General features: G+C 48.2%; 1 protein-coding gene across 1 annotated transcript; it reads left to right on the top strand.

Moving 5' to 3' along the window:
* Positions 2,268 to 3,645, top strand: LOC8063769 (cation-chloride cotransporter 1). The gene is made up of 3 exons (XM_002462510.2): positions 2,268 to 2,451; positions 3,189 to 3,338; positions 3,507 to 3,645. Exons 1-3 carry the CDS (start codon positions 2,276 to 2,278, stop codon positions 3,643 to 3,645), a joined length of 465 nt encoding a protein of 154 aa, XP_002462555.2. The 5' UTR covers positions 2,268 to 2,275.

Here is a 15,606-nt window from a genome sequence, read left to right as displayed (position 1 = left end):
TGCGTTTTCTGCTGGTCCAACGGACTGGATTTAGGACTTGGTTGTGGGCCTCCACAGTGTCGTGGACGGAATGGATTCGGCGGGAAGACATACGGGCCTGGGGTTGTTTTAGCTCCAGATGGGTGTGGCCTGGGTCGGATCGGATAGTAGCCAAAGCATATGGAAAGCTGGTAAGAGCTTTTCTTAAAAAAAAAAATTGGAAAGGTAAGAGCTCTTTTTAAAATCTTACTTTCTAATAAATAAAAAATACTTTGTAAATAAAAAATTCTAAAATTTAATACTTTCTAAATAAATTAGCATTTAGAGAGTCATTTTAAGGGAAAATTATTTTATTTTTTTGCTACTGGGAAATTCAAAATGGATGATGGAAATATTTAAAGATTCAATTACAAAAGTTGTTGGGGACTTTCGAAAACTCTATTTCTATTAATTAAGAATGATATAAAGATATTTTCAGAGTTGCTCTCTAGACAAACCTTTAATAAATAGCTCTAATCTATTAGTACACGTGAATTAGAAAGGCCGAAAACTTTTAAAAGACATAAATTTTCTATCTCTACTAACAAAATAGAGAATATATAGATAACGAATACTTTCAATATTGGGCATATATGTGAGAATCATGTGTCCATGATAATACCTTTTAGCTTTGGTGAATGTGATGGAAACACAAGTATGCCTACGTATCATATGCAATTCAGCTTCGTGTGCAACCTATACAACCACCAATTAAGGCCACAAAATCTAGATCCAACGTTTGAGGTTTTTTTCACTTAAACCCCTCCGCCCGTGGGTTTAAATATAACCCGTGTGTATCCAGATGGAAGGGTTTAAGTGAAAAAAAATCTCGGATGTTGGATCTAAATCATGTGGTCTTAATTGATGGTTGCATAGGTTGCACACGAAGCTGGGTTGCACATGATACGTTCCCCACAAGTATATGCCCATGTATGCATTAAATATGTGCAAGATGCAAGATAGTACGTTATAGTAGGGCCTCGTTTAGTTTCACCTAAAATCTTTTTTTTTCAAAATTTTCTATCGCGTCGAATCTCACGGCACATACACGAAGCATTAAATATAGATTACAAAATAACTAATTATACAGTTTATCTGTAATTTGCGAGATAAATCTTTTAAACCTAGTTAATCCGTGGTTGAACAATAATTGTCAAATACAAACGATAGTGCTATAATCCAAATCCAAAAAAATAAATCTTCAATGCCTAATTCCCAAGAACATAAGCTTAAAGTTTGATCGAGATCAGAGTTCAAATGGATAAAAAATGATGATGATTCCCTCGAGAATCCTCATCGACAATGAAGTTTAATATGTCAACCAAAGGAAACAAACATCCTGTTTCGCTTGAGATTGTATGTTAAATATATCAGTCATTCAACAATGTTTTTCTCTCATGATAAATCAGTGAATTGTACTTCCAGCCATGACTTTTCAGCCCATCAAATGACACAGTGAAGACAAGAAGGATTCCACGAATCATCTAGTGCACATTATAGAACCGACACAACTAAAGACCTTGAACATCATGTCCAAGAAATGATATGGTGCAGCAATGAGCACTCATACAAAATTGTTTAATGCAATTGTAGATTTTTTATTATGTGTCTAAAGTTAGACTAAATATATGTAAAACAATTTTAATGTTTATGACACCATATCTATATCTCTTATCTGTTATTTTTTCTTATAAAATTAATATCCACTATAAGTTATGTCTCAACGTGCAAGTCATCCGTATCATCTACCACTAACTGTCCATATGATCTCCCACGAATAGCTATAACAACACACTAACTTTCAACCTCCCAAAACAAGCTACCTCCGTGATCCCCTCCCTCTTTCCTATCTTCACCATGAGCACTGACCAGAGACCCCCGATCCCCTTCCCCTTTCCATCGTCGTGAGCAAAGACTGAAGACCCTTTCCTATCCCTCCGTGATCCGCATCTGCGGCACCCTCCGTGATCCGCATCGACTCGGAGAAGCTGGGCAGCGGTAGGCCCCCCATCCCCTCCGTGATCTGCAAGTCGCTCGTCGTCGGTGGCGTCGCGGGAGGAGTGTGAGTCCCCTTCCCTTCACTCGCCTTCTCCCCTGCTCCGATCCTGTGTCGTCATCGTCCTCCTTCTCCTTCGGTTCTCCTGGGCTTGGATTTTGTCCTCGCGTGCGTGTGCCATTCGGTTGTTCTAGGTGTGGGTTTCCCTGATTAGGTTCGGCTCGGATCAATTTCGGCGTGTTCCGCAGCGTCTCCTAAGTGATGGAGAACGGTGGAATCGAGGAAGCCGACGACGCACTGCCGGTGCCCGCGCCGCCCAATGGGCGGCGGTACCGGCCAGTCGGGTCGAGCGACCGCGCCGTGATGCAGATGACTTCCATGGAGTCGGGATCCTCCTCTGCCACCATCAACGCCGTCGTGACGCCCCAGCCGCCAAGGTGATGCGGACTTTATTCCCATTTGCAGGTTTAGCGAGCAAATTTTTATGTCACGTGCTAGCAGATTGCATAGGTGCTGCGTGGACCACCAGTATAGTTGCTGCAAATTAGTGTGTGCATTGTCTTGGACATGCATTGCTTAGCACATGGGGTGTTGAACGGAGCAATTGGAGAGTAGTTGTGGACTGTTGAGCATACTCGATCTATTGGATGTATCGGAAGTTATGATTTTAGGTGGACTTCCATTGGGTGCTAGGAAACACTGAAACTACTATTTTGGGCCTTGGGTTGCTTCCTCCTATTTAAAACTGTGGGCATCGGGCGCAAGTCTGTGAGACCATGTCTGTCATATCTGTTTTATGGGAGCACTTGCAACTGCAATGCCACCATTGTTGAAATCAGTACAAAATAGGCTGTCAAGCAACTATAAGCTTGTTGATGTAGATTTTAGTTTTGCGGCTAGACTGTGTAATGTCAGTTTGTGATGCTTGAAAGGGAATATTGTTTTGTCCTTGTATCGATTTTACTTCTTGTGCATGGTATGGCTTGCCACATGGCATATATACCCTCAACCTTGTTTTCTTTGATGAACAACTTGAAATGGTATTACTGGTCATGATCTTTCTTATTTGTTTTTTGTCCTTTTCTTTTGAAAATCATAGATACAAGAGAATTTAGTAGAAAACATATTGTCGAGGTGCTAGGTGTATGGACTCACTCTTTTATGTTTGATATAGGAACATGAAGCCTGATGCTAATCTAACTATTGATCCAAGTATTCGGGAAGGTTCTCCTGATGATCATGATACATCCAGTGGATCTCAAGGGGATTCAAAGCTAGAGCTCTTTGGTTTTCATTCCCTTGTAAATATATTGAGCCTTAAGAGGTAGGGTCAATCATTCTATTTTTCTTACTGTTGTTAACTTGACTAAAACTTTATGTTTGTTTTTTTATCATGAAGCTGAGTTTTACCAGTGTTTAGCTTATGCACCCTGAAGATCGTTTGAACTGTTGATTCTACTTATGACATCATCATCTGATTGAACCTGAGCAGCATGACAGGAGAGCAGATTCAGGCCCCTTCAAGTCCTAGGGACGGTGAGGATGTTGCAATTAACATTGGGCGCCCCAAGGTTTTCTTCCATTTCAACATTTTCTACCACTTGTTTGAAAATTCCTCACTCTGCTTTTAGAAAAAAGATGAAAACTAAGAATTAGCGATTATAGAGATCTTACAGTATGTTGGGTGTATGTTTCTGTGTCTCGTGAAGTTTAGGGTGAAAAATGACTCATTTCATAGTACCCCTATTTTGTTTGATGCATGTGAATATTCACTTAAGCAGAAATAGTGCCGTCCTGCACTCCTGCCTCCATGAGCACCGGTCGCTGTAGGTCCCCATTCCCCAAGGTGCCTCCTGGGCCACCAAGCCAGCCCTCCCCCCTCCCCCCGGCAACTCAGGCCGCCTCACATGGTGGAGGAGTACGACCTTCGACGACAATGAGGCGAAGAATGGGTCGCAGTAGAGCGATGCCAACGAGCCCGAGGCCAAGCGCTGGTACGTAAGCCCCAGATTCGCTACTGAAGGGTCGAGATGGCGGACTAGAGGGGGGGTGAATAGTCCTTTCTAAAACTTATCGCGCCGGCTAACCGAAACAAAAGCGGAATTAAAACTATCGGTCTAGCCAAGACTACACCCCTCTATATAAGTTCTCTAGCACCTTGAAAAGATCCTAAAGAAGCAAGCAAGGTGCTACCTTAGCAAGAGCTCACCTAAACAATTCTAGGAGCAAGGTCACACAAACCTATGCAACTAGTACTTTGCAAACCGGGGGAGCTCCTACACAAACTAGTGAGGCAAAGCGCACAAAGCCTAAGCTCACTAGCAAGCTCAATAACAAGACAACTAATGCCAAATTAGAGAGCGCAACTTACTTAGCTACACAAACTAAGCAATGTGACTAACAAGGTTACACAAACCAAATTAGTCACTCAAGGGAACTACTTCTAGCTACACAAGCAAGAAGGTAACTAGCAAGCTACACAAGCTAACTAATTACAAGAGCAACTACACAAGCACAAGTATATGAATATAAGAACAAGCTTGTGTTAGGGACTTGCAAACCAACGGGAAGAACAATGTTGACACGAAGATTTTCTCCCGAGGTTCACTTGCTTGCCACCAAGCTACGTCCCCGTTGTGTCGACCAACACTTGGTGGTTCAGCGGCTAAGAGGTGTTACACGAACCTCGTCCCCACTAGGACACCGCAAGAACCTACCCACAAGTGAAGTAGCTCAATGACACACACGATCCAATAGAGTTGCTCTTCGCGATCCCCGCGAGGTGAGCACCGTACCCCTCACAATCTCTTCTCCGGAGCACCGCACAATCTCCTTGCGTGCTTCGACGGAGTCACAAGCCACCAAGCCGTCTAGGAGGTGGCAACCTCCAAGAGTAACAAGCACCACCGGCTTGCAACATGAACACCTAGTGCCACTCGATGCAATCTCTCAATGCAACGCACTAGAATCGCTCACTCGCTATTGATTCGCACTCTTGCAAGCACAAGTGAGTTAGAGGCTTTCCTAGCACTCCTCAAGCATGGACACTAAGTCCCAAGGGTGCTCAGCACCGGCCAAGGCCGGCCACCACTTCTATTTATAGCCCCAAGGGCTAAACTAGCCATTACCCCTTCACTAGGCAAAACACTAGGGCACCGGACGCTCGCAGGGAGCCACCGGACGCTCAACTCCCAGCGTCCGGTGCTCAGGCGTCGGCCACGTGTCACTAGCTGTCGACGAAAGCTAGTCGGCAGTCTACCTTGGGGTATACCCACGGTAGTAGTTTATCGGTAGACGGTGCGCAAACTACGAACTCGATGGTGACGCAAGACACGGACAAGCTTTTTATCCAGGTTCGGCCGCCGAGTTGGCGTAATACCTACGTCCTGCGTCTGGTTGTATTGATTTGTGTTGAGAGAATCGTATGTCCTAGGGGGGTCCCTTGCCTCTCCTTATATAGTCTGAAGGGCAGGGTTACAGATCTGGAAACTAATCCTAGTCGGTTACAATTGCCATGGATAATTCGATATCAATTCCTATTCTAACCGACTAGAATCCTGCTTGATCTCCACATCTTGTTTCCTTGCGCGAAACTCTAGGTTGTCGGATCAAGCCTTGAACTCGTCTCGTAATGGGCCAAGCCTCCTGGCCGAAGTCTAGCCGTAAGGGTATAGGGGTATATCCCCCCACAGCTAGTCCCCGAGCACCATGTATTGTGATGTAACACGCCATCTTGAGTTTCTTCGATCAGTGAGACTTGACGTCTTCAATAAGTGGGAAAGTCGCCCAAACAGTTGCAACGGTTCTTTGACCAACTCAAAAGACAGTTGATCAACATTGACATCGAAGAAGCGGGTTGTTCGAAGAATGCATGGTGCTCTAAAAAAAAATTCTTTCCTGGTGAAGTGTGCCCACTTTGCCTTTCTGAAAGGCAGAAGCATCAAAAAAGCAAGCAAATTCACCGCTAGGTGAAGTGTGCCCACTTAGTCCCCGAGCCTGGTAGTAGGTGTCGTAGGCACGTGGTGTCAGGGTCAAAAGAAAATTCCCCAAAGTAGTTTTGAGACTGAGATGCATCGCTAGATGCATCGTACCGATGTAGTCCCCGAGCTTGCTGGAAGGCGAAGTATGAGCCTTGTAGCAAGGTCTAAAAAATTGAATTTACCAGTCCCCGAGCATGTCATGCTCGTCTGTAATCGAAAAGACCAATCGACCAGTCCCCAGGCACTTAGTGTGCTGCTTGGAATTACATGTTACTATACTGTACGACCAGTCCCCGAGCATCGAGTGCTCAGTGGTCGGTGCATGCTTTAAGGCTTTGAGCTGATAGACTGAGCGACCAGTCCCCGAGCATCGAGTACTCGGTGGTCGGTGCAGTCCTTGAAGTTCTGAGTTGATAGACTGGGCGACCAGTCCCCGAGCGTCGAGTGCTCGGTGGTCGGTGCAGTCCTTGAAGTTCCGAGCTGATAGACTGGGCGACCAGTCCCCGAGCGTCGGGTGCTCGGTGGTCGGTGCAGTCCTTGGAGTTCCGAGCTGATAGACTGGGCGACCAGTCCCCGAGCGTCGAGTGCTCGGTGGTCGGTGCAGTCCCCGGATTGCTGACTCACTGGCGTATGTGTCTTCTTACTTTTGAAAAGGTCTTTCAAATTTAAAGTTGACGTGACGGGGTCTCCTGACGATATGTCAGACGGATGCATGAAAAACTGTGCCTGGCAACTGTACAACCGCTCTTTGCATGGTTTGAGAAAAGGAAACCATCAATTGGTACGAAAACTCCGCCGCATTAATTGTCTATAATCATTGTAAACCGAAACGCCGCGTCCGCCGCAAGGCCTGCCCACTTCCCGAGATTACAGGAAGTGGGAGAGGTGGGGTCGCGGGTTTATAAGGGCCTAATAGGACCGCCTGTACCGCTTCTCCTGCCATTGCCTTCAAACCTTCCGTTCTCATCTTCCCCAATCACCTGCATCTTCCTAACTCCAGCCCACATTCGCACCTCTAATGGCGAAGAGCGACTCCAGGAAGAGGGCCGACCTGATGGCCAAGGAATGGAAGAAGTCTCGCAGCACCACAAAATCTCTTGGTGACCTCGTCGATATGGGGCTTCTGCACGACGCAGAGCTCGGCGGCTGGAGGGCACCGGAGGGGGAGAGCTACCCCGATCCTTGCGCCGGTGAGGTCGTCGTTTTTGAAGACTTCGTTAAGAGAGGTTTTGGTGTTCCTGTCCATCCTTTTCTTCAAGGACTTCTTTTGTACTATGAGATCGGGATTTGCAATCTGCACCCGAACTCAATTCTCCTTATTTCCACCTTCATCCATCTGTGCGAGGCCTATGTTGGCATAGAGCCGCACTTCGATCTTTTCCGGTACCTTTTCTGCTTAAGGAAGAAGGAGCAGTTGGAGGATCCAAGGTTGCAGGTGGAGTATACCTCAACCTTCGTGATGGGATGAAGAACCGCTACCTGCACTGCCCATGGAACACTTCCTTGACCGAATGGTACAGGAAGTGGTTCTATGTCAGGGAGGAGCCGGGCAGCTCCACGTTCTGCGACGTGGGGTACATTCCCGAGAAGAGGTCGAGCTGGACCGACCGCCCAGAGTTCGACGGTCAAGTGGCGGATCTGATGAAGCTGATCGACTGGTCGCGCCTGGATGGGCTTGGCGTGGTCGGCAACTTCATTTGTCGCCGGGTGATGCCCTGCCAGAAGAGGGTGCACTCGGCGTACGAGTATGCCGGAAGCACAGACCCGACCAGGATGCGGTCGGAGATCTTGGAGAAAGCGGAGGTACAACAGCTGCTGAACGAGCTGTTTAACTTCGCGGATGGGGGCTTCACCCGTAGCAGTGATCGGGTGCAAGCCTTCAAGTTAGGACGACCAGCACCAAAGGTATGTAGCAAACTCCGTTTGATCATTCGTATATTGTCTGCAGTTGGCTTATCTCTGTTGCTTTTGCAGGTCGGTGATGTCGACCGGTGCGTGGTGTATGTATCACTGGCACCGGGGATGGAAGATCCTGTGGGAGAGGTCCCGCCAGAGGAGGATGCTGCTCGGTGTACTCATTACACCAGCAGTGAGGAAGACCGAGCCCGCCCCGTCCCGACCTCCGAGGAGAGGGTAGCGGGGAAAAGGCCATTGCCGGCGGATCCCTTGCCGACACCAGAGCTGCCGGCAGACCTGCCGGCGGAGAGCAGCCAAGCGCCGAAACGTCGTCGGCTCGTGCGGATCGTCGACGACGACGACGACGACGAGGAGGCTGCGCCTTCGTTGGTCCGGCGGCCTCGGAACCGCCCAGACACTGCGCCGATCGCCACTGATCGAGTGGCCAGTGGCGCCGCTGCCCCGCAAGTTGCCGAGGTGGGGGCACAGGCGCCGACCGGCCGGGCGAGAAGGAGGTTCACCGCGGCCCATCGTCGGTCAGACCTGTAAGTGTTCGACTTACGTATTTTGGATTCCTCCCCCTTTCTTTTTTTTTAACTTTAGTTCCTGTAGTGCGGCATCGGATGTCGACCCTGGCCAAACTGCCGGCCAGGGAGCGGGCGAGCCTGCCCGCGGTTCTGGGGATGCAGCCCCCCAGACCACAGAGCAGCCAACAGCTGCAGTCGCGCCTGGGAGCACCGAGGGGCTCCCGAGCGCGGCGCCGACAACAAGCAGCCCGACCAGGGCTGGAGAGGCTCCCCCAACTGACTCCTCGGAGAAGGGGAGATCTCCGACCGCTCCTCCTGCCGGGGGAAGTGAAGTCCCCCCGCCGCCCCGAGCAGGAGCCTCTTCGGCTGCGGGCTCCCCAGGTCTGGTCCAAGGGCCAGTAATGCCTGGGACCACCACCGGGGGTGACGCAGCACAGGAGGAAGAAACCCGGGCGGCCTCCGACGACGAGGTGGAGGAGATCGAGGGTCGTCCCCGTGATGGCCGCCAACACGTGTATGTGTGGCGCCAACGCGGGGATCACTTTATCGGTCACAAGGAGGTCGCCGAGACCGAAGAGACCGCCAGGGTGGAGCGCGCGGCCAAGCGCCTTGTCGACGAAGTCAAGGTAAGCGGCTTTTTGTACTGCTGCGCATTCTTTTGTCTTGTCTTGCTTGATCGTTGTATGCTTGCTTTGTAGGACGTAATGAAAACGGCGAAGTACCGGAAACGGTGCTTTGACCAGATAGAAGGCGTCATGGCCGAGAACAAGGCCCTTGCCACGGAGGTAGACCGGTTGCGGGCGGAGGTCGGGGAGAAGGTGGTCGAGATGAGCGCTGAAAAGGAGCGTCGTCTCGACCTCGCTCGTCGTCTGGCCGACCAGTACCGGCTGCAGGAAGGTTGGTCACACGCTCCGAGCAGTTTCGCGTACTTGTATAATTTGCTTTGCTGACTAGTTTAGGATTCACGCAGACTTGGAGGAGGAGGTGGCGAGCCTCCAACAAGAGAAGGAGCAGCTCGGCCAACAGCTCGCCAGTGCACAGGAGTCCGGGCGGCGAGCGGAAGAGGAATTAGGTCGAAAAGATCGGGAGTTAGCGGGTAATGGGTGCCGCCTTATTGGTTGCTGCCTGCCCCTTTGCTTGTCTGGTATGCCGAAAGTAACGTTTCGTTTCGTTTGCAGTGCTCAGGGTGAACACCAAAAAGCACCTGGATGACCTGATCAAGGACCGGGACTCCTGGAAGGTCAACTGTTGCAGGATCTGGAAGGGAGTGTCCCCGGTCCTGGACCTGATCAGTCCCGAGCTCCCGGAGAGCCAGCCCCGCGCGCCGCAGTTGACCCCGGTCCAAAAGGCGCAACGGGCGTGGGACTGGCTCCAGCAGTTTGTGAAGGACGCCGGGGAGTTTGCCGGCGCGCACGTCCTCAGCATGGTACGCGCCCACTACCCCCTGGTCGACTTGAGCAGGCTGGAGAAGGGGTACCCGAAGGAAGTCGGCCCACAGGAAGCGGACGAACTTCGGGGTAGTCTGCTGGACTTGTCGTCGACAGTGATCGGCGACATCAACCTGTGCGGAACGGCCACTCCTCCAGACCAGCCGAGCTCAGATAGGTCGGCCAGGGAGTTGTCGGGCGCGTCCTTTGCTGGAGATGGGCGGTCGACGCCTGCGGTCTCGACCAGCCAGGCGCCGGTGGCCCCGACCCCTTCGTCCGGGCAGCAGGGCCAGGCGGGTGATCAGCCCGAGCAGCTGGGCCAATAAAGTAGTCTGTAGGAATAGACTAGTATCTGCCCGTCAGGGTATTTATTGTAAACTTTGTATGTAAAGTTTGTAATAAAGTTTTCTTTTTGTCATGACTGTTGTTTTGAGCGCTGTAAAAATGTCTGAGTGACGTGTCACCGTATTTGTCTTGGTTGTCGCCAAGAGCATCCATTGCAGGAGTTTTGCCGAGTGCTGTGTATGACAAGGTATAGGCAAAAAATAGAGAATTTTATTGTCGACAATTATAAGACACTTACAAAAGAAAGTCGTTAAAACTTTATGGATAGAAACGTCGCAGTTTGTCGATGTGCCAAGAGTTAGGTACTCGTGTTCCGTCTGGGTATGCCAATCTGTAGGACGTAGGTCGTGTGACTTCGGTCACCACGAAGGGTCCTTCCCAGGGAGTAGATAACTTGTGCATTCCCTCCTGGCTTGTTTTCCATCGAAGCACCAGATCACCGACCACGAAGGAACGGTCCTTGACGTTCCTGTTGTAGTACCGCCTGACTGCCGCGAGATATTTTGCTGTTCGGAGACATGAAACTAAACGCTTTTCCTCCATGCAATTGATTTCGAGTTCTCTGGCGTTGTCGGCGGTCGCCTGGTCGAAGTGCTCGATTCTAGGAGATCCGAAGTGTATGTCGGACGGCAAAACCGCCTCTGCGCCGTACACCATGAAATAGGGAGACACCCCTGTGTTTCGACTGGTTTGAGTTCGGAGGCCCCAGACTACTGCCGGCAATTCTTTCATCCATCGACCGGGTGCTCTGTCGTTCTCGGTGTACAATCTTTTCTTTAGGGCGTCGACGATCATTCCGTTAGCACGTTCAACTTGACCGTTGGCACGTGGATGTGCCACTGACACATATTTTATGACTATGCCTCTGTCATCGCAGAAATCCCAAAAAGTGGTGCCAGTAAACTGAGTGCCCAGGTCGGTGATTATGCTGTTCGGGATGCCGAATCTGTGTATGATTTGATTGAGGAACTCCACAGCCTTCTCGGAAGTTGCCTTGACCAGGGGCATGTATTCAATCCACTTGGAGAACTTGTCGATTAACACGAAGACAAACTTGAAGTTGCCCGGGGCTGGTTTAAATGGTCCGATCATGTCCAGCCCCCAGCAAGCAAAGGGCCAAGACGACGGGATGGTTTGAATTTCATGGGCAGGTACGTGGGTCCTCTTAGCCGTTTGAACTCGACCATTGCCGCCAACGGCTACTGCGCACGCGCGCCTGCACAGCACCACCGGACGCTCAACTAGTCCACACCGGACGCATCCGGTGCACACCGGACTCGTGCGCAGAGAAGGTAGCAAAACGCCCTTACACCGAACGCTGAGCACCGAACTCTCTCTGGTGCGTCTGGTGCACTCTGCTGCACCCAACAGCACACCAGACGCTAAAGGCCAGCGTCCGGTGCCTCCGCGCAGAGCGTCCGGTGAGTGTTTCCTACTGAGAAACACTCCCGCGACTTCTCCAAATTTCCCACCGGCGCAATAGAAAATATGCACTTAATTTTCTCAAAAGCGTCGAATCCCGCCTCGCAAGATCGGCGGGAGGGAGAGATGTAAGGACCTTGATGTCGCCTAGAGGGGGGGTGAATAGGCGTATCTAAAAATTTCTACACAACTCAAAGTCACTTGTCAGCAACTGTCGGAAGTGATGACAGTTTAGGTCGGAACTTCCGACGTCGTCAGAAGTTCCAACGCAAACTGTCAGAAGTTCCGACGCCTACGGGAAATGAACTGCAAGTGCTTAAATGAACTTTGTGAAGCCAATAACTTACAACCCCACTTCCTAGTGGTAAGATGAAGTTATCCAAGTGCTTCCTTGACCTTAGAGAGCCACCAATTTGTAGATCGGGACCAAACCCTAGAATCACAAATAAACAAGTAGAGAGCAACACAAATAGCAAGAACACAAAGTGACAAGGTATTTATCCCGTGGTTCAGCTCGCCACCAAGGCTTGCCTATGTCCACGTTGTTGAGGAAGCCATACAAGCTTTTCGGGTCTCTTTCAACCCTATCCTCGTTCTCATGTCAAGAGAGCAATCTCTTGAGATGAGGGGTGATTTCACTAGATGATTTGAGTGATTACAAACCTCCCGGGACTACCACATAAGTTGGAAGCTCCACGGGCAACGCCTAGCCGGCTAGGAGCCTTGCTCCAAGAGTAACAAACACAAATCCAACCGGCTTGACGAAGAAATCAAGTGCTCAAGCTTTGCTTTGATGTTTCTCTCACCAAGAATCCTTCTCTCACTCAATCCCTTGCAAGATTTGAAGTTAGGAGCAAAGGGGATAGAAGAGAGGAGCTTTTGGGAGCTAGAGAGGTGCCTTGGCCGAAGGTTTAGTCGAGTGGAAGAGTGAGCCAACGGTTAGAAGTGAGGAGACAGCTACTTATACAAGAAGCTGAAAACTAACCGTTCAGATCTACGTCGGAAGTTCCGACGTGGATCTCGGGACTTCCGACATACACTAAAAACACTGTTCACCTTAGTTAGAAGTCTATACAAAACCAGTCAACGTCATCAGTTCCGACGCACGTCATCAGTTCCGACGCGTCATCAGTTCCGACACATGTCATCACTTCCGACACGTCATCAGTTCCGACATACGTCGGGACTTCTGACACAAGCGCGAGCAGAGGTAGCAAGAGGGCCAAGTGTCGGGACTTCCGACGAACGTCATCACTTCCGACATGCGTCATCAGTTCTGACGCGCGTCGGGACTTCCGACGCAAGCGCGAGCAGAGGTAGCAAGAGGGTCAGGTGTCGGGACTTCCGACGAACGTCATCACTTCCGACATACGTCATCAGTTCCGACGTACGTCGGGACTTCCGACACCCCAAGTCATACAAAACTATTCTACGTGCTCGTGAAGTGCTAGAGTGTCTCTCTTTTGATTTAGTTTTAATACTTGAGCACTCTATCTTCCTCAGACCAACTAAATTTGCATCCCTCTTTATAGTACGGCAAATCCTAAACTCAAGATCAAAAGTATATAACCATTTTAACCACTTGAGTCTTCAATGTCTTCATATGCCACTTCTCACTATCACTTCATTAGGGATGCAATCAACTTTGTCTCCTCTCTCTGAGTAAATATAGCTTGAGCATGTGACTTGAATCATTTCAACACATGTGAGTTCAATCCATGGCTTCAAGTCACTTCCACTAATGATTTGATCCTCAACACAATATGACTCCTCATAGCTCAATTAGTACCTCGACTCAATGCAAGTACTCTCTTCTTCACCTTAGCCATGGTACCTCGGTCTACAAGCCATTGCTTGCCCTTCACGTTCGCTTAGTCCCTCGAAGCCCTTTCCTTGCTATCTTCACCCTATCGAGCCATACTCAAGTCACATCATGTTAAGCATCCATTGAAAAACCATTTCTTCAATATTGTGATCCTTGCTTGAATATCTTCTTGATATGAGTGTTGATACCAATCAAGCTTCAGTTTATAACAATACACAACTTTGGTCTTCATTTGAACATTATGTGAAATACCATCAAGTTTGCTTTCTAGTTGAACCTTTGATACACTTAGCAGACTTGTTAGACCTTTAACTGTGTTGTCATTCAATTCACCAAAACCCACTAAAGGTCTAGATGCACTTACAAGAGAGGAACCCACACTCCTCTCAACCCTAGGAAAACCACCTCCTTTGTAAAGTGTGCCAACACCAACAAGTGTACACCACCTTGTGCAAGTGTGTTAGCATTTTCACAAACATTTTTACCAAAGGAGTTAGCCTCTCAAACTTGCCACACCACTCGATCCTAACACGTATGCAAAGTTAGATCGCTCAAGTGGCACTAGATGTCCGATATGCAAACAAGTTTGCCCCTCTTGATAGTACAGCCATCTATCCTAAATCCGGTCATAAACTTCTCTACACACCTATGACCGGTGAAATGAAAATGCCCTAGGTTATACCTTTGCCTTGCGCATTCCATTCCATCTCCTCCAATGTTGATGCAACACATGCATCAACCAATCACCAAATGATATGATCCACTTCATATCATCACGTGACCGTATTGGTTCATCGATCTTGACCTCACTTGCTCTTCACCGTTGTCTCGGTCCATCGGCGCCAAGTCTTGCTCAAGCTTCACCGTCACACGCGGTCCCTCGCTTCAAAGCCTCCGACTTGCCCTTCACTCTTGCAACCGGTCCATCAAGCCAAGCCTCATCTTGATCTTCTCCACCTTGGTCACATGACTCCATGTCATGTCTCATATGCAATGAGCTCCTTCATCATCACATCATCACCTGTGGACTAATCTCCTGTGTATCTCACATAAACACTATTAGTTCACCTAAGTTGTCACTCAATTACCAAAACCAAACTAGGACCTTTCAGCTACTCATTCGATCACAACTTGAGCCGTATTTTCTTATTTCTGGAACTCATATACATGTATCTGCCTGATCTGGAAGGAGGATGGTGCATATGTGCCCAAATGGACAGCGATGCACGCTCTACTTTGATTTGGCGCATGTGCAGAACTGCAGATGGGATACTGCTATTTGTCTCTTTACGAGTTGATTGTCAATATATATGTGTTTGCACTTACTTCTGCACTACCTACTTAAAAATGCTCAATCCCTATTAATTCACATCAATGCCTTTTTAACTGAAGTAATTTTTATTAATTTGATGAATTTGGGTTTAAATTTACACTGCAGGATAATGGAGTTTATGCAAAGTTAATATATTCTCTTTAGCATGTTTCAGAGCAAAATGATGACCATGAGACATGATATTCGATTGATTGGCCCATGAAATTTGACATGACTGGAAAAATAAAAATCTAGCTGGTCCATAGATCTGAGCAAACAATATAAATACTTACTTTCCTACAGCATATATAGATGATCTATTTGTTATCTTCATTCCCTGGGCATTGAGATATGGAAGTTAGCTATTTACCTTGGTTAGCTGGTGCTTTTTGTTGGTGGGAGTGCCATGCCTTTGGTTTAAATTTTTCCTTTTGATTTGCTGCATGCATTGTGCTTTTTACATGCCATTAGGCTATATTGCAGCCTGTCAGGCATTACAATTTTACTTCTGCATATATAGTTGAATGAAGGCATGAGATACAATTCATCAATGGGTTCCGATGTTAGTGTTATTAGATAAATTAGGACACAATGAGTCGAGGTTCAATGCTTCCTCTCATATTAATTTCTTGGATATCAGCACCGTGAGCTCTTAGTGCAATAGTTACAATAGCCAAAATAATGTTTCACAGTTGAAATCGTATCTCCCTAAAGAACTTTGTCATATTATTTTTAGCATGTTGAGTGATAAAAGTGCATTACATGTCTACTATCAAAAAATATCAGCCATGAGCCTAAAGTTTTAGAGATATTTTCAATGACTACTTGATGATTATTTTTCTTTTCGTGTTCATGGTT

The sequence above is a fragment of the Sorghum bicolor genome, chromosome 2, assembly GCF_000003195.3.
Source record: "Sorghum bicolor cultivar BTx623 chromosome 2, Sorghum_bicolor_NCBIv3, whole genome shotgun sequence".
In the NCBI taxonomy this organism is placed as follows: Eukaryota; Viridiplantae; Streptophyta; class Magnoliopsida; order Poales; family Poaceae; genus Sorghum; species Sorghum bicolor.
This window is presented reverse-complemented; position numbering and strand designations above follow the sequence as displayed.

Bases quoted from the DNA above. Each gene is read 5' to 3' on its own strand.
- LOC8063769 (XM_002462510.2), top strand. From the start codon at position 2,276: ATGGAGAACGGTGGAATCGAGGAAGCCGACGACGCACTGCCGGTGCCC. The intron at 2,452-3,188 runs GTGATGCGGACT...TGTTTGATATAG, and splicing joins GTGACGCCCCAGCCGCCAAG to GAACATGAAGCCTGATGCTA. The intron at 3,339-3,506 runs GTAGGGTCAATC...GAACCTGAGCAG, and splicing joins AATATATTGAGCCTTAAGAG to CATGACAGGAGAGCAGATTC.